Source organism: Pyxicephalus adspersus, chromosome 6 (genome assembly GCF_032062135.1).
Source record: "Pyxicephalus adspersus chromosome 6, UCB_Pads_2.0, whole genome shotgun sequence".
NCBI lineage: Eukaryota > Metazoa > Chordata > Amphibia > Anura > Pyxicephalidae > Pyxicephalus > Pyxicephalus adspersus.
The window spans coordinates 2,190,046-2,209,133 of NC_092863.1; the positions used below are offsets into that span (position 1 = coordinate 2,190,046).

At 41.1% G+C, this 19,088-nt stretch overlaps 1 protein-coding gene across 1 annotated transcript in view; it reads left to right on the forward strand.

Moving 5' to 3' along the window:
• PEDS1 (plasmanylethanolamine desaturase 1) overlaps nt 1-18,443 on the forward strand; it is a 25,809-nt gene extending 7,366 nt beyond the window's left edge. Inside the window, exons 2-6 of the mRNA XM_072414135.1 lie at nt 1,338-1,457; nt 9,715-9,806; nt 11,083-11,227; nt 12,880-13,092; nt 13,576-18,443. Coding sequence (XP_072270236.1) covers nt 1,338-1,457; nt 9,715-9,806; nt 11,083-11,227; nt 12,880-13,092; nt 13,576-13,697 — 692 coding nt within the window. The 3' untranslated portion in view covers nt 13,698-18,443. The remainder of the gene's footprint in view (nt 1-1,337; nt 1,458-9,714; nt 9,807-11,082; nt 11,228-12,879; nt 13,093-13,575) is intronic.
• Nucleotides 18,444-19,088: the final 645 nt, after the last annotated feature.

The following is a 19,088-nucleotide window of genomic DNA, read 5'->3' on the forward strand; positions in this document are numbered from 1 at the left end:
GCAGTGCTGTACAGAGAACACTGAGCCAGTCCCATCAGTCTCTGTACAGAGGAGCTGACACTCTAATGTCCCCCCACAGTCACACACTAATAATATACATTATAAAGCTCTGACATATACCATAGTGTTGTACAGAGAACACTGAGCCAGTTCCATCAGTCTCTGTACAGAGGAGCTGACACTCTAATGTCACACACTATTATACATTTATATAGCCCTGACATATACCATAGTGCTGTACAGAGAACACTGAGCCAGTCACTGACACTCTAATGTCCTCCCACAGTCTCAAACTAATATTATACATTTATATAGCTCTGACATATACTGTAGCGCTGTAGAAATATATATATATTCTTATTATTCTATGTCAAGCAAAGTGTGCAGTGTCCTGCAGCACGGCAACCAACTCGCCTTGAAATTGCAAGTCTGAAGTAATTTTCCTAGCCGCTCTGGAACCGTTTATCTGTTATAAGGTTAGAGCCAATTCTTATAAAGGGCATGCTAGTAAATTGAGCTCATTGTGCATTGTTTAGATTCTGTAGAAGGTTGCTGGAAGGGGATGTCCATTGCTCTAGAAATGACGGCATGGCTATGTGCTTTGCATTTTTGTGCGTTCCTTATTCCACATTTATGCCAGCCCCAGTATGCTGACGCTTCCTATAGAATCCTGTATAAGCTGGGTGCAATAATTGCTGTCCGGCATGGCCTGTATGAGACAGATAGGCCCGAGGCTGTAAGCAGTCATTGTCCGGCTCTCCCTGTACACATGAGGGTCTGAGACGAGGTGTGGCCGATCCTGGCCGCTGTCCAGCTTCTCTTCTCAGCGGCTAGATATGCATTCTGGTCACTGTTACAGCCATTGGCAGCCTTGTGGCTTACATCCAGCATCAGGCGGAAGCTATATATCCTGTGTAAATAATCTTCTCCCCCGCTGCTACTTTCATTCTTTTTTATTTTTGTAGAAACTATTAATAAATCTTTCTTTAGTAAATGATAACGCAGCGGTGGCAGCCTGCAGGGTGCTTAACAGGTTTTCTTATAAATGAAGAGCTCATTTATGAATGCCCTCTCCCTACTTCAAGTAAACCTTAATAAAGCTTTGGAAAGTTTTCCTTTATCTGTTGGAAAGTCAGCCAAAACGTTGCCTTTAAACTGTCAGTGGGATCTGATTTACATTGCATAGACACCCAGTAATAACATATGAAAACCTAACTTAGTTCTGCCTTTTTGTTCTTATTTTTATAAATAAATATATATATATATGTGTCATTGTGAATATCCTATTGATAGACGTTTGAATTTCTGTATCTGATTTCTTTTTTTCCTTCTTTCAGGGAAGCGATTACAAGAATGGATCTCCGTTGTGCTTTGCTTCCTTCTGATGTCATTTAATTTCTGCAACATAGTCCGCTATTTCAGCATCGAACACACGACCAGCATTGTACTCAGCATTGGTAAGTCAGAGCCTCGTGTTGTGTCACTGATGATTATTCTTCCTCCGTGCGGAATGCTTGGAGGAGATGTAGAGTCAGACTGACCCAAAGGCAGGAGAAGCGCACGCACCTCGGGCCTGTGGATGGAGAGGGTGCAGATGGGAAGGAAGCATCTCCTGTTCACCATAGGGCCAGTATGACAAACTGACAGCCCTGCCCTGCAGTCTGCTTACACTGGGAGACTGACTCTTCCCAAAATAAAAGCAGAACCCCACCGTCTGTGTGACAGGTTTCCACGCTGTTTACTTGGTGCTCCAATGCTGCTTCTTATATATGTAGGGGACATAAAGAAGAACCCTGAAGATTGTACTGGAAGAGTTCATCTCAGTGTAAATTGAAGGACTGGGCTGTCAGTGTGGCCCTAATTATTCTATGGTATGGACACATTTTGGCATAATACCTTTGGGTACCAGAGGACTTTGTCACACCTCTGGATTCCAATATGCAGATTACCAGCTCTCCCATGCAAAATGTTTCTTCAGTGACTGTTATTATTCCAGTGCTTAACTTAGAATCATTGATATGACTTTTATTATTATTATTATTATTATTAATAATAATAAACAGGATTTATATAGCGCCAACATATTACGCAGCGCTGTACATTAAATAGGGATTGCAAATGACAGACAGTGATATCGGAGGAGAGGACCCTGCCCCGAAGAGCTTACAATCTAGTAGGTGGGGGAATTTACACACAATAGGATGTGAGATATGTAGTGTGGGAAGTAGTGATGGTTTCAAATGACAGAAGAAGCCGGGTAGGCAAGTTTGAAAAAATGGGTTTTGAGTGCTCTTTTAAATGAGCAGAAAGTAGGAGCAAGCCGAATAGGGCGAGGAAGACCATTCCAGAGAGTTGGAACAGCTCTAGAAAAGTCTTGTATTCGTGCGTGTGATGAGGTTATGAGTGAGGAAGTCATTAGTAGGTCATTGGAGGAGCGGAGGGAGCGGCAGGGGGAGTATTTTTTAACCATGTCAGAGATGTAAGTGGGACAATAACTGTGTAGGGATTTGAAGGCAAAGCACAGGAGCTTAAATTTGATTCTAAGGTGAAAAGGAAGCCAATGGAGAGAACTACAAAGAGATGTAGCGGAAGAGGAGCGGAGCGAAGGATGGATGAGTCTGGCTGCAGCATTCATAATAGATTGTAGAGGAGAGAGTCGGGTTAGTGGAATACCAGTGAGAAGGATGTTACAGTAGTCCAGACGAGAAATGATAAGAGCATGTACAAGGAGTTTGGTGGTCTCAGGGGACAGGTAGGGGCGGATTTTGGAGATGTTGCGTAGGTGAAAGTGACAGGACCTGGAAATGTTCTGAATATGGGGGATGAATGAGAGGGCCGAGTCAAAGGTGACACCAAGACAACGTGCCTGAGGGGAGGGCCGAATAACAGTGACTTTTACATTTTTACATACTCTAATGTATTTGTTGTATTAAATATTGAGATGTGTAGCCAGGCCACCATGGGAAATTCTTAGTGGCCTAGTGCAATCACTCCTGCTCTTTATTTCCAGCTTTGTGTATCTGATGATACATCTGATGAATCGTTTCAAACTATAGAGAAAAGTAAGGTTTTGGAAGATGCTTCAGACCAGGGGTGTCAAACTCAAATACACAGAGGGCCAAAATAAAAAATGTATACAAAATCGCGGGCCAAACTTAAAGTTTATTGAAAAAATTATGGAAGTTTTTACTTCTCATTAGATATAAAACCTTTTCATATGGAAATTGAGGTTTTGCTTAACATTCAATCTGGAAGAAGCCTATAATAAGAAATAAGAAATAGCACCGCTGCTACAATTCCCTGCGTCAATAAAACAGTGTAATGCGGGGCTTAGTGTTATGAGTGTCTGGAACTCCCTCTTCACTGAAATAGCACCGCTGCTACAATTCCCTGCGTCTATAAAACTGTCCAATGTGGGGCCACGCATAGGCAGAGACGCCGCTGGTCTATAGACGCAAGTGATGCTGGCAGTAGTAGTAGCGGCACTAGTTCAATGCAGAGGTGGGCCAGCTGCAATTCATATTTAGAATTTCTTTGGAGACATTTTGGGGGCCAAATTTGGCCCTCGGGCCAGAGTTTGACACCCCCCTGCTACAGACTTTAAATATTTATTGGTCTCTTTTTACTTCTGAGACTTTGTGAGATCTTTTTCCAAGTCAGGGACTTTCAGTATCCCTCCTTGAGTTCTCAGGTCCTTACATCTTCTGTACCAATTCTAAGGGATTCCCATTACCCCTTTATTATCATTATTATTATATTTTATTTATATAGTGCCATCACAACACTTTGCCCCTCTCAGTCTCCTAATATTATCTTATATTATCTTCGTTAAGATATTATAAGGAGCTGATTAACAGCCATTACACCGACGTAGCCATTGTTGTCATCTTGAGAAAACCCTTCCCAAGGAACGCCGTGCAACCATCACTGAAGTGCTTGTAGATTGGAAGTCGGTGCAGAGTTATGGAATCAATTATTTTACCTATAAAAATAACCATTGTTTTGGGTTTCTATAAGCAGTATTTCCAAAAAAGACTTTTTACTATTTATAGTATCCCTTGACATCAATGGAGATCCTTTGTAAAGACACGGGTTCACCGAGAGTTTTGCAGACGTGATTCATTGCACTGTTGGTGTTTCGTCATTTGTGGACACTGTAGTAAGATCTCACTTTAGGAACCCTAACTGCTAGGCAACATGATAACTGCGATAGTGACAACAATGCCCGTTGCTGCGTGACCATATGTGTGTTTGTGTGGGGCGAGGCTCGGCAGACATTCAGGAAATGCTTATGAATTGAAGTAGACATGAGTGTTGTGTGTAATTTCCCCTGAAACGTTGGAAACCTCTTGTCTCTCATTCTGGAGACAACTCTAACATTTTTATTATATCTTTCCTGCCAGAAAGGACTGCTTTGTGTCAGAGCTGTATAAACTTCAGAACTGTATGGGCAGAAATACCAATGCTGTGTATTTTTTTAATCTGTTTGTGTAACTTTTTCATGCCAGCAGTGCAGTGAATCTTGCAGGAATGTTGCAGGAACCCAAACGTCCACGCTGAATACATGCTCTTCACTAACACCCCATGCAATGGCTCGTCTCTTCGGCGGACTGCATAATATTGGCACGGCCTTATCTCTGACTTGTAACACGGAGTATGTTTGCTGTGGATTCATTCCTTGTGTAAATTATTAATACTTCACTGCTGTGACGTGTGCTTCGGCCAACTCTGGCAGCGCGCTTGGCGTTCTGTGTCCCATGGCTGCCGGATTGTATTTCACGTCTCACGAGTGCTGCTCTGATTAGCAATAGGAAGTTTCTTGGACAGAATGTGTGCCAGGGGTGGAAACAAATGGTCACAGGAATGTTATAAAGAATCACACGCTTCCTACTTCAGAAAACAGTTTCACAAGGAGCTGTCATCTGATAAAATATAGATCTATATATAGTTCTTTCTGCAAAAACATTTAGGAAGAAAGTGTGCAGGTTTCCTTTTTAGTTTTACATCTGATTGGTTTGTATGGCTTTATCGGCTTTTTAATAAAATCTCCAATTTTCCTTTGGATGAGGCAGGTCAGATCGGGATGGTTGGCGAGGGTGGATCGCACAATGGGAATTAGACAGTTGGAATTCCCATTACCCCCGCGTAAACAGACGGAATTAATTGGCTGGAAACACAAGTCCCTGGTGAGGAGTAATGTGAATCAAACATTAACACATTCCCCCGATGAGTTGGCAGAATCTCTCTGATAACGTGTAGTATGAGGCTGCAGACGGCAAAGCGCTCTGAATGCTCTGTTATGTAATCCGGCCATCTTTTTGGTTTGGTAGGTTATACAAAGGACGGCCGATAGAATAGATAACTCTGTCGGCCAGAGGAGCTAACAATAAAGCTAAAGCCATCTTGTGATGCAAGGAATTTTGGATAAGTTTAAGCAAGTTTAAGTGCATTTTAATACAACCGTCCCAGTATTTTCCCCTGAAATATTTTTAAGCTGGATGGGAAGAAACTTTATTGTGATCCAACTTTTCAGTAACCACCTAAAACAGCTGGGTTGTTACTGAAAAGTGCTGGGTGGTGCGCCCGGCTGAAAGGGGCCGGGGAGAACACTACCCCCACCTGCCAGAAACCTAAAACCTGACAGGCCCGGGCATTGTTTGTATGTATAGAGGTGGCTAAAGCTTGTATGTCTGGATGAGGTTCTAATGAGTGGGGGTACTTAAAAGAGACACATTTCAAAGTGATGCCGCCCTCCCTCCCTTATTGGTATTGTGCCAACCAAGGGGAAGATTTGAAACTTTGAAAGTTCCTGGGTTTGGCCAGCAAGTTGGCAGGTGGTTGGCATGTGTGGTTGTAACCCTGAACAAGCAAAGTGATGTTAGATAACTGTTTAAATTAATAATTGCTAATTGGTTGCTGTGATTGACTGCCCTTGGTTCTTATTTCTGATTGGTTGCTGTGAGTGACTGCCTTTGGTCTTTATTCCTGATTGTATTTCTGATTGGTTTCTAAGAGTGACTGCCCTTGGTTTTTATTTCTGATTGGTTGCTGTGAGTGACTGCCCTTGGTTTTTATTTCTGATTGGTTGCTGAGAGTCACTGCTCTTTATTTTAAATTAATATATATATTTATTCCACACAGTAGTTATTGCTGGAAATTATTTTTATTAATTGTTTCCAGGAGTATAAAAAACTAAGGCGCACTGTATAGAAAACACTGTTTGATCTATAAGGAGGGGTGGACAAACACGGCGATGGAAGTTATAGAATAGGGTATGGCTGGCTTAACTCGTTTTCTTTTCCGAATCTGCGACATAATCTCCTGACTCTTTCCATTGAGAGCTCAGGACAGCGCTGAGTCAGGAATTTATGTTCCAGCTGTGGATTTTCGCAACCGATAACACAACACGGCCCTGAAACCTCTTCGGTTACCCCGCCAATGTTCTTAGCAAGCATTTGCAGGCTACGGCCTTCCTATTTAGATTGGCCATCTGACTTGTGGTTACAAATATCTGCAATACCTGGAGGCAACACTAAACACATTCACTTGTTTGGAGAAATTAAATAAACCGAATGACAGACTCCATTAATCTCTGCAGAAAGCCAATCTGGTCAGACGTTAAAGTAAAACTCTGGGCCAAAAAAAAATGGTGTACAGGATTCAGCTAGGAAGTAGCATCACTGCAGCAGTTTTAGAAGTACTGTAATGGGGTGACTATTCTGTTTGTGCATTTAAAGTCAGTAAATTGCACAGCGGTGTTGTCACCCTTTTATTTTCAATAAAAGATTTGTGCCTTGTAATGTGAATAATGGCCATGGTATATGGTTTGTAAATACAGAAACATTTAGGAATTTATTAACCCCTTACAGTATAAATATTTTTCCCTATTGTAGGTCTTAAAGGACAATGCAAGATGCTTGCAGGAAGGTAGCGTTTCTGCTATAGGGAGCTGTAAAGGTGCGCAGAGCTCTGATTTAGGTCACACTGCGTACATCGTTATCTGGGGAGGTTCAGTAGTAAGGGAAGATGGTGAGACGACTTGTTCAACTGTGCCAATGCAAAATTAATGAGCATCACACTTCTTCGTGTTGGTGGTTGAATTGGCTGAACGCCCGTATGCCAGGTGCGCCCAGGGAACGCTTTCTATAAATCCTGAAGACGGACGGCTGATAGACATCCATTGCCAGTGTGTAAATCTCCTAAATACAAAGATGTGCAATGGTTTTTGTTGTTTCAAAAAGTCTTGCATGGTAACATAACAATAGACGGCCTAAGGTGATTATGCTTAATCACTGTATTGTATATATGAAAACCAAAAGAATATAACTATGCAAAGGAAGTGCCAACTTAGGACAAGAAAGGTGTTATGGAATACTTTGTTTCTTCTAATCTCTCTAGTATAGTATATTTGTAACAATTAATCCTATATCACTCTGCATGTGTTTTATTCACATTTGTTATATATATGTGTACTGTTTTTATTATTTTTTCCCCATGCAGAAGATACTCTAACCTAGTTTTAGCATGACGGTCGCTTCTAACCTTGGGAAACTGAATGTCCGCTGCTCCAGTTAGTAAACAGATGAAGGCCACTATCTATTCCTCTCTCTCTCTCTCTCTCTCTCTCTCTCTCTCTCTCAGTGATAACAGTGTTTGAACAGTGACTTTTAAAAAGTGATAGCCTGGTGTGAAGAATGGCAATAAACTCATAAATGTAATGTCTTCATTTCCAGACGTATCATGGCGTCTCCACAGCCTGATTTCTAGAACCCCAAGGGGTCAAGTTTGCACCAAGAGGCCAGATGTACTTTAGCTCTGTGGTGCAGATATAAAGTCAGCCTCTCTGGACTTAAGCTACGTACACACGTCCAATTTTTCTCGCCCGATAATCGGCTTCGGGCGGATATCGGGCGAGAATCTGGCGTGTGTACAGCCTGCGTTGTTCATCATCCGTGGATCCGCCTGGACGCAGGCTGTACACACGCCAGATGAATGTCGAGTTATCCTAATCCAAGGGAAGGGGGAGAGCGCACAGCAGGGTGCTGCTCCGTCGCTCTCCCCCTCCCCTCTCCATAGAGCAGAACAGTGCTGTATGTACAGCACTCGTTCATGCATCGTGCGGTTCTTATCGTTGGAAAGGATCGTGAAAGATCCTTTCCAATGACAAGAATTGCACGAATGTATGCGGCTTAAGGCTACGTCTACACGTGCAATAATTGTTGTTGGAAACAAACGATTAACGACCGATCTTTAACAAAAAAAAGTGCACAACGACACCAACGAACGAGAAAAGTCACTGGAAGCGAACAACCGTCCCAGCGGATCAGATTGGGCGGCCATTGTTCGCAATCTATTGTGTGTACGGTTGTTCAGTGATCGTGGATGATTCTGCAGTACACTAGTCTTTCTAGTACATGTCACTTCCTGCATCGTTCAAACGATCGTATCTAGTGTGTGTATATTATTGGTGAATTATATTTGAACCATCGTATCGTTACAACATGTACAGAATTGTGCACTATACGATCATGCATAATCATTATTGCACGTGTGTACGTAGCCTTAATCCAGAGAGGCTGACTTTATCTGCCTGATTTATTAAAGCTCTCCAAGGTTGGAGAGAATACAGTTTCATCAGTGAAGATAGGTGATCCAGCAAACCTGGAATGGATGTGGTCCAGGATTGAAAACATTTGCTAACAAATAGCAAATGACTTTTAAGAAATCCATTCCAGGTTTGCTGGATCATCCAACTTGAAATTGTATCCTCTCCTGCCTTGGAAAGTTTTAATAAATCGGGCCCTATATCTGCTCCACGGAGCTAAAGTACATCTGGCCTCTTGCAAACTTGACCGCTTGTGGTTTTAGAAATCGGGCTGTGGAGATGCCATGATACGTCTGCTCTTACTAATCTTCTGTATGACGTAAAACCCATGCAAGGGCCAGATGCTTGAGAGGTTTTCCTATAACCAGGAACAATTTTTAGGACAGAAAGTGTGTGACCCTACAAATCCCCCTTTGTTTACCAGTGGACGTTTAGCTTCCTCTAAATCTAAACTGCGTGACCCTCTAATGTGTGACCGGGCCATTAATAAGAAAATGAAAGCACTCCAGCAATGGCTGTTTTCAGTGCAGCTTTTCTGATGATGACAACAGTTCTCCACATTTGTGTAATATGTGTAAAACAAACACTTGTAGTCTCCTTTTTGAATATTGCAGGAGCCGGATACAGAGATAAAAACAAAGAGAACCATAGAACAGATTTGCCTGAACAAGGACCTTAATGGCAGAATCACTGAGGATTATTATATTAAAAGCTACAGATTAAAAAAAGGAATGAAAATGGCTTTTGAAATCAATGTGATTTTAGGGATTGCTTTTAAATGTTCTTAAAATCTGGTTGACGACCACATGTAATTCCCTCCATGACGAGCAGATTCTTGCTAAAGAAATAAACTAAATGAATAAACTCCTATGTTCTGGCAGATGAAATGGATTATAAGGTTTCTGTTTTCCTAAACATGGATAAAAATGGTTGGGGTTGTGGTATGTAGAGGGTTAATGTTGTTTTGCAGGCTGCCAGCTATTAGCCAGTGTAATGTAATAAGTATGTGAAATTCGATTTATGTAGATGTTTCCCGAGACTATTTCTTCTCTCCGCAGATCTTTAGTTAACCATTTGTAGGTCCAATACTGAATCTTTCTTCTTTTCAGTTGCAGGGATTATCACAGCAGACTTCGCCTCAGGGTTGGTACACTGGGGTGCAGATACGTGGGGCTCCGTAGAGCTGCCCATTGTGGGGAAGGTAAGTTGGGAAGTAATTAATGGGAGAATTACATTTAACTGTCAGTCATTGCAGATAACCAGACTATGTGGTGTCTGCTGTATGTTAGACATAAGAACAGGGATGCAGGCTGAAAAGCTAACCTATTACCAGCACTGGAGCAAAAGTGCTCTTAGCATTCAGGACTTTGCTTCTAATTTGGAGAAGAAATCTTCTTGCAGAAGGTCACTGCTCAGATTTTGTTCTAGGTATAGTAAGTTAGAGCAGCCATGCCATGGGGAACTGCATCCTCGTTTTGGTGGTTTAGTGTTGTGAGCACAGTCTGGGCTGAAAGACATTCCTTAATGCCCAGCTCCTTAACTAACGTATTGGCAAATTTCTTACTATATTTGTTTGGGTTTTGTTAAAAGACCTAAACATGAAAACTAACCAAATTTAAAGTTCTCTCCACTCTAAAGTAATCCATACATTATTGGTTCATTCTGAACAGGTAAATTATTAGTATCTCTCAGGCACTCCATTGGTGTGATCTCTGTGCAGAGTTCCTAATTCTATACATCTGCTGTGCCCATCACAAGGGGTTTCCTTTATCCCTGATATTTCATTTATTTTTTAATATAGATGAGATAACAGGGGACTTGTGGTTCCTCTGTGCAGACATCATGATAGGGGTCTGGGCTTGAGAGTTCCAGACCAAATAGGTGTTGGTGTAAAGCCGGTTGCAATCACACGGTGCTGTACATTAAATGATGAATGGGAACAAATTTCCACCCCCGTAATAAAAAGTCTACAGCCTTTCCCAATCCATTTATGTTGTGGTAAAGTACAGCTCCACATTGAAATCCCAGACTAGTTAAATATTAACCAATTTATCACCTTGAGCATGTACAGGTTATGTTCTGTTCTGAGGATAAGTGACTCTTAAGTAAGTACACTACAGTAATATGATGGAAAGTGCTGATAATGTGGAAATGTCACATTCATATACAGCTCATACTGCCCTTTGTTCTAAAGGGTTGTCAAAAATATATTTTTATGGGAAATCATTGTTTAATTATCAAATTGAAAGAAAAGTATTTCAGATATTTTATTTCGTATTAGTTTTTGCTTTTACACAAGTTCTATTGTTTTACCGTCATTGCTCGAGTTCTGCAATGGATGTACCTGACAATATGTGTGTGTAATATAACATTATTAGTGTAAAATGACCACATAGTTTTACTTATATGTCATGTAAAGTGTAATGTAGCTTTACTCATCTGTGAATTAACCTTGTTGTATGACATTTGTGTTCCAGGCCTTCATCAGACCCTTCCGGGAACACCATATCGATCCCACTGCCATTACCCGGCATGATTTCATAGAAACCAACGGGGATAACTGCATGCTGACCATCATCCCCTTGTATTTGTTGGCTTATAAATTCATCTACCACTCTCCAGGTAATATATATTAAGTGTGAAATACAAAATATCCAGTGTTTTGTCTGATCCCCTGAAAATGTTTGTTTTGGGGCCATTATGCTTCAAGTCCCTAATCTAGGACAAGTCTACAAAGCAGAAATGATGATGTTACTAACTCTGTATTGTACTAATGCCAGAAAGTTATAGGAAACCAGCATTACTCTAGGTGGTGGTGATTTGCATAGTAACTGCCTCCTGCATGCTACACGTTCATCAGTTAACTGCAACTCGGTTAGTTTTTTATCACTATGAAATGTTGTCTTGGTAACTGATTAAAGGACGTTGAGCAAAATGAAAACTACTTGGGGTTTGTTAGGTAATAGGTAGTTGCCTGACTGTCAGATAATTTTGTAGGTTGTTCATCATATCTTTAAAAGGCACACACGTTCCAATGTTAAAAGTGAATAAAAACAAAAGTTTTAGGGAGCTAAGTAAAAGTAAACTATCATTGACCTGAGTTATTTCCTCTATGATCACAATGCTTTTTGTGCATTTATATTTTCTAACTTCTTCTAGGTTCAGCATTATAGGAGTGGTTTCCTTTAAAGACCAACTCCAGTCAAGTCTTTTTAAATGTTATTTTGGATTAAGTAGAGAAGAGCCATGGCATCTGTCAAGAGTTTAACTTGCATCTTTGCCCATTATGGGGAGATTTTGTATTCCTAAGTCCCAAGAACAAAAGTGAAATCTGCAAGGACACAGACAAGACACATTCTAATGGAATGGTTAGAACTTAGAATAACTCACCCTATGAGTTATACAGGGGTCATAGGGACAGGAATTAGGAGGAAACTTTCCAATTAAATCACACAAATTTAAACAGAAAGCCTTTTCCCCACTGTATCTTAAACATGGAACTCCAGTGAAACACTCTCTGAAGGGAGGAAAGTTTTCGCAGAGGCTAGGCAGTTCTTGGGGACTACTATAATGAGATGTGAGCATTGCTCAGCCCTGGTGTACCATGGGATCATCTTCTGTGATGACCTGGGGAGGTAAATGTTTGGGGTCACAAAAAATAGGCAGAATGACAAAATCAGTAGGTGAGTGAACATACGCAGATAATGTGAGATGATTGCGGGCTAAAGGCAGAGACGCTGCTGTATTGGGGTGTTTATCCTGTATGCCTTTAGTAACTATTAGCAGCAATACTTTCCTGTTCATGCCCTGTGGAGACTTGCCTCAGGATATCGGGGTTCTGCCTTAGTGGATTAGGATAACACTTCACAAATCTTCTCAGCTGAATATGGAAGTTTCTACGATTCCTTATTATGCCTGTGCTGAAGCTCCCGCACCCACAAACATTTTTATGACGTCAATACACGTATGGGAGAGATGTGTGCAATGCATGACCTGAAATTCAGTTCTTGTCTGTCATGTCCAGTTGTGCTTATGTATTGCGGAATGTTGTTATAATTAGAGGTGAATAATAAAATAACTACTCCACCTACGTTATCTGCCTTCATTATCTGAGTTTGTTTGTCTAGGAAATTTACTCATTGCAATCACACAAAATGGAATCTCCCATAACAAGAAGGCTTCTGGTGTCCTGGTATTCTTTCTATGGGATATTGCACATCATTACATTTTCTAAACAATAATAAACATTTTGTGACTCGCCTTTATTATTTCAGATCTCATCTATAAGTCCTACGCCACAGACTGCTTCATCTTTGCTCTGGCCATGTTTGTCACACTGACCAACCAGATTCACAAGTGGTCTCACACCTACTTCGGTCTTCCTTCCTGGGTGGTCTTCCTCCAAGACTGGCACGTCATCTTACCCCGCAAACACCACCGCATCCATCACGTGTCTCCACATGAAACCTATTTCTGTATAACGACAGGTGAGCGATCTCCCTATCCATCCATCCAAATAAAATTACAGAAATGTCATGCTTGGTTAGATTTACACACGGCCTGCAGCCTTCTTGTATTGTGCTGACATGGATCTTCAGCAATAGAAGATCATATTGGAACAAAATCTGTTGCTTGCAGATTATGGCTCCTGAAAGGACGCTATACCGACCTTTACATTCAAATGAAAGAATTGCATTGTTTATGCCGGTTGGCTGCAGGCTACCCCAATGCTTTCCATGCTACTAAGGCTTAATCTGCAATTTGCAATATTAGAGAGGAACGTGTTTCTGCCTTCTACAGAGATATAAGGTTCAAGTCCAGGTTTTCCAACTGAGCTTTCATATATGTAATCCTTCTCATTTCATAGGTTCTGAGTAACAAAAAGGAGATTGTACAGTCAGATTGCAACCTGTGTGAGCAGCATATTTTTTCAGAGTCTAACTATTCAATGTTTTGTATCTTTGATCAAGGTTGGCTAAACTACCCACTAGAAAAGCTTGGATTCTGGCGACGGCTTGAAGATATCATCCAAGGCGTCACGGGGGAAAAGCCACGGGCAGATGACTTAAAGTGGGCTCAGAAGGTCAAATAACGTCTGGCCATCTGCCGCCACTCCTCAACCAGTTGCCAACCTTTTAAAAAAAATGAAAAGTGAAAACTAAAGCCATTAGCCAAATATGTCAAAGACTCACCTGGAAGTAACTGACTAACGAGCACAAGACAACATTGTGCTAACAACTCCATAAGACTCTAATCCACAGACTCACAATCCACAATGCTACGGGCCGGTCTGGGCCCAAAGCCTAGAAGCCCTTCTGCTTCCCGAAGAAACTGACATCACCATTTAATTTTTTTTTCTTTGTTTTTACATTTTTCTGATGTCCCAGATGACCTTTCACCTTGCTGAGCTTCATGTGTCCATCACGTGAGCCAGAAAAGAGATTGTACACTGTCTTGCACTATGGAAACGCATCAGTGATAAACATTTGTTGTATCAACATGAGTCCGCTGCCTGTGGAAACACCTAATACAGATATGAAGGAGAGGAAGAACAGTGATTTTTTTTTTGTTGCTGTCATTATTGTAATATTGTTTAGAATGTTTTAAATTTTATCTTGAGAAAGGCCTGAAGTGCATGTTTAATCCTGCAGGCATCCAGGTCCTGGGATATACCACATTTTCCATCACAGCCTCCCATCGCTATCATCAAGGCACTGACTGACATTTAACCCCTAAGACGCTGAAAGATAAATATATTTTTAAATACCTCTGTATTGACCGCGGTGAGGGGAAGAGGCTCTTTTCCCTGTTTCGTTTTTTTTCTAGAAACAGGCAACAAATGAATAAAACTCGCAGTTGATAAGTAGCACCAGTACTGTAAATCAATCCATAACTAGATCCTAAAGGCTTTGCTTAGCAGTCATTTCCGCCAGGGTTCATGAGTAGGTAAGTGCATTAGGTAGATGTTAGTGTATGTGGAGTCATTGTTTGGATTACCTGTTCGTAAATAAGAAGCATATAGAGCTTACATTGTACCGTGCTTCCGTGCTGGCAAGTGATGGCGAGGCGAAAAACAGCGGCAAAATGACATTGCTAATATCTGTACAAACGTTGAAAGTAATGGTAAACTTTGGGTGCCTCAGAAAATAGTTATTTAGGTTGCAGAAGTTTAGTGACTTAGCTTAGTAATTAAAGCACTGTCACTTTTTTTGAATCCTGAAAGTAGTCCCTCTTGCAAAGCAGTAACTACTTACCTGTCCTACGGCCCATACTACTAAACTCTCATTGGTTGAAGAACAGTTTCTTAAATCTCTTGTAAGCTGACGTGTCAGATGGAGGTGTACCCTACGGTGTTTTCTCCGCTGATGTGGCTGCACAGAAACACAACAAACTTTTTGAGCACATTTCTTCAACAGGAGTTTGATGGGGCAGTGCTGATAGTTTGCCATCAGATAGAGACATTGAGATCGTTAAGAATTCAGTGTCAGGTTCATTTAACCTGCAGTCAACCTCTTTCTGGTCTCATAGGAGCAGGGGTTTGCTTTCCTTTATTCTGAGAAAGCAAAACACAAGTAACAAAACCTATTGACATATGCCCATGCCACTAACTTTTACACAGAGTGCATAGGAATTATGTCTTTAGCACTTCACAGACTTATCCTGGAGCTGGGGAACTAAATATGTAGCATTCAGTTTATCTTCCACTGAGAGAGCTAAGGAATGAAGTCTGTAGCACAAAGCTCAGTAAGGTAATCACTGGAAATAAGTCTGTAGCATGTAAGGCCTGGGGATTGCATGGAGTCCGAACCTTTATATGAAATCAGCCATGCTGTCTGTTGGGAAAGTACTAACAAAGATGGATATTTAAATAAGGAAGATCCTGCCCTAAAATAGTTCCAGAATGGAGACTTTATTGTACAGCATTAGACATCATATGGCCCTGGAATTTTTTGTGCCAAGGTAATGAGCAGAGGTGTGTGAATCTCAGAATACACTAACCTGCATAGTAAGGTAGAAGAAGTTTGACTTTCAGTTCTGTAGTAGTAAAATTCCCAGCTATATATGAGAATATCATACTGTGTCAGACATTGTATGGACTTTTGCCGGTACAGCTAGGTCCAACTTAGCGTCGGAGGTAGGTGACCCCCCTGAGGTCTGACAATTGCCACTCTGTCAGATGAACCACTGTCTTCCAGTTCCTCACAAACATTAACAGAACAGGGAGCTCTTATGCACCGACTGTCAGTTTTCAGGGTGGATTTGAATGGACAATTTGTTCCAAAGTACTGACAAACAAATGAGGAGTTTATTAAGTTAACTTTGGATGTGTCAGAATGTGTATGAGTAACCTTGCAAACCATATCAATGACTCATTATCCAGGCTGCAGTTTTAGTTTACAGATTCTTCAATTTGTCCATGCTTTTTGCTTTGTGATAGAGTCTTGTAGCATCTGTCAATGAACCCCTACTACGACTTCCAGATGTATCATTGGCAGATCTCATTGGCGGCTTAAACATGCCAAGTGCTGGTAGCAGATTTGTGCCAACCTGTATTCTGTTTGGTTGCTGTACCCAGGCCGATCATTCCGAGACGTCCTTTATTCTAGCCGAGACCAGGAAAATCGGCTTTCCGTGTGAATCATATAAATGTAATTGTTCACTGTATTTTCTAACATGATGTAAGTCTAGCATTCAGTCTTCTACTCTTTTCTAAAATGAATGCCCCAACTAGAGGTTCATTCTATAGGCTTTTGCTTATTACGTCGCCCAAATCAGAATTCCCAGTTTTACAAACGTATGTTTATATGTGAGTAAAGGTTCTCTTGTCTATCCCCTTGATCCGGGGGAATCAGACCTATGTCTAAACCATCTAAGGGCATACACAAATCTATGAACTCCTTTCCTCCTCTATGTGACTGCACAGGGCCACCCACTACCAGTATTTGCTCACTACCATTCCTTGCATGGTTTGGGCTGATTTATATGGACCCATTGATAAAACTTTAATAACAACCCTGCAATTTGCATTGCACCCATAAACTCCGATACCTCCCCCCCTGCCTAAAGGAGTCACACTACAATACATTTATTTCTGAAGAGCTATTTAATATATATAAACTATCTGATATGATCCACACTGACAGACAAAAGGACTAAAACAACATTTACAAGCAATGTTATATGAGGTAGGTGACACACGGCTCTAATTATTAGAGAAGTACCCCGACTTCTCTTTGTTATGGATCCCAGCACACAATAGTAGAGCATACTTGTCTTTTATTGTGCAGTGCTGCAGCCATTATTATGTATAGAATACTATGCAGTAGCTTTGACAGGCAGCCATCGTGATGCTGCTACTGAATCCTTGTGGTCAGGTCTGGCGCTCTTAACCTGTAGCCGTCATCCCGAACCATTCCTTCGAGGTGTCCGTGTTATATCTGTATGGGTAGAGATCCTTCTAAAATAATAATGCATATTTGCAATGGAAGCGGGTGTAACAATTGTAGTGCTTCGCTGGGTATAATCATGAATGTGTAGTTAGGTCATGGCTAATTGTACTTTAATATCTCTTTTGTGCTAAACGGCCCATTTGTGGTGGTTGTATTTGCTGGTTATTGGCAGATATTAGAACGTCCGTTGTACGTTTACTGACAATTACTATTTGGTCATTTTTTTTTATTTCTTAAAGGACTCCAAATTCAAACCTCATGTAAAACAACTATGTATACCATTTCTAAAGGTCTATGTCTGAATTCCTATTTCTGTGCAAAAGATATTTGTGAAGCCAAGTGCCGCTTGTTATTCCCCCTGTTTTAAGGTTAAAGGAGGCTCATTGATAGCCACCTGCGGTGTCCTTTAATGGACAGGAAGTGATCTGTGCGTAGAAGAATGTCTCCCCTTGGGAAAAATGTTCATGTTCCTGACTTATAGATCTGGAAATGTTTTTACTTGCTGTTATTAATGAAGCCGTGCTTTACATTTGCTGTCCTTTAACCATTATACGCTGACGTGTCTAATGTTAAGTGCTTTGATGTACTTGATGACCGGTGAGCCACCATGGTTTGCTAGGCCCGATTTACATGTAGTAACAGCTGACGGCGTTATTGCAGCAGTGGCCTGGACTCCAAACATGAGGCTGCAGTTGGCCTTAGTGGTCTTAAAGAAGAACTCCATGTAAAAATAAAACATTGAAAACAAGCTCAAATGACTTCCCTAGAAAACTTTGTGTCTTTGCTTACTTGTAAATGAGTCTTGGAGCATCAGATGACAGTGGCACCACATGGGCACAAAGTCTATTCTAGCCTTTTGTATTCCTAATAATTATGATAGTGTCAGTATAATAGATAATCACTTTACGTTAAAAAAAGAGTTCTTCTTTAAGCTCAAACCGTGCAGACCCGCCACCAATCAGATTCATGGATTCACATGACACTAGCAATCTGTGGGTTTGAGTCTGATTGTTGGCTCTGGGTCACCTAGACAGCTGTTGCCTAAGACGCCTATGATGGTGCGCACCCACCCGCGACATGCGCGGCGGCCATACGTCAGCTTGCATCAGCCCCCGACATGGTTGTGATTGCCTTAACGCCTTCAGCCCATGCCTGTACGAAAGAGCTTCTGTATCACAACCTCCCCGCAAACAGTTGTGGCAGGGATGGAATGGAATCTTAAGGTGCTTGGTTTTGTTTTTTCTCTTTATATAAAGCCTTAAACTATTGACTTTTTTTTTTCTTGCCTAATGAGGAATAATATTTTAATTTCATGTTCTAAATGTAAATATATTTATAATGATGGAAAAAAAATTAGACGTCACTAACAGATTGTGAAAAAAAAAGAATTTGTGTGACTCCTGTTTCTTTATCTTTTTGACTATTGGCAATTCTGGGTTTCTATGCAGCAGAGATGAACAGGAACTCGGCAGAAACAATGCCATGGGGTCTGCAGTTCAAAGAGCAATCAGAGGGCCCTGAATACATTAGTGATGGGAGGATTGCACTGCACCCATTCATGAATTATGATTAGGTTGAATATATAGCACCAACATATTACGCAGTGCTGTACATAGTCATATGACTAGCTGTCCCTCGGAGCTCACAATCTAATGTCCCTACCATAGACATATGTCATTAATACAATCCAAGAGCCATTTTAAGGGGAGGCCAATTAACCTAACTGCATGTTTTTGGAATGTGGAAGGAAACCGGAGTAGCCGGAGGAAACACAAACACGGGGAGAACCTACAAACTCCATGCAGATAGTGTCCTGGCTGAGATTCCAACCTGGGACTCAGCGCTGCAAAGGACAGTATGCTAACTACTGAACTATCCTATCATTCACCTTTTACATATTCAGCAGGTTTTTTTAGACTACATCCTTTTGCTCTGCTTCCACCTTTTATACCTTAAGGAGATGGAAAATGGTTAAAAAAAAGTTATGTATGGGTTAGCGATATACATTGTAAGGATTTTATGCTACAACGCAT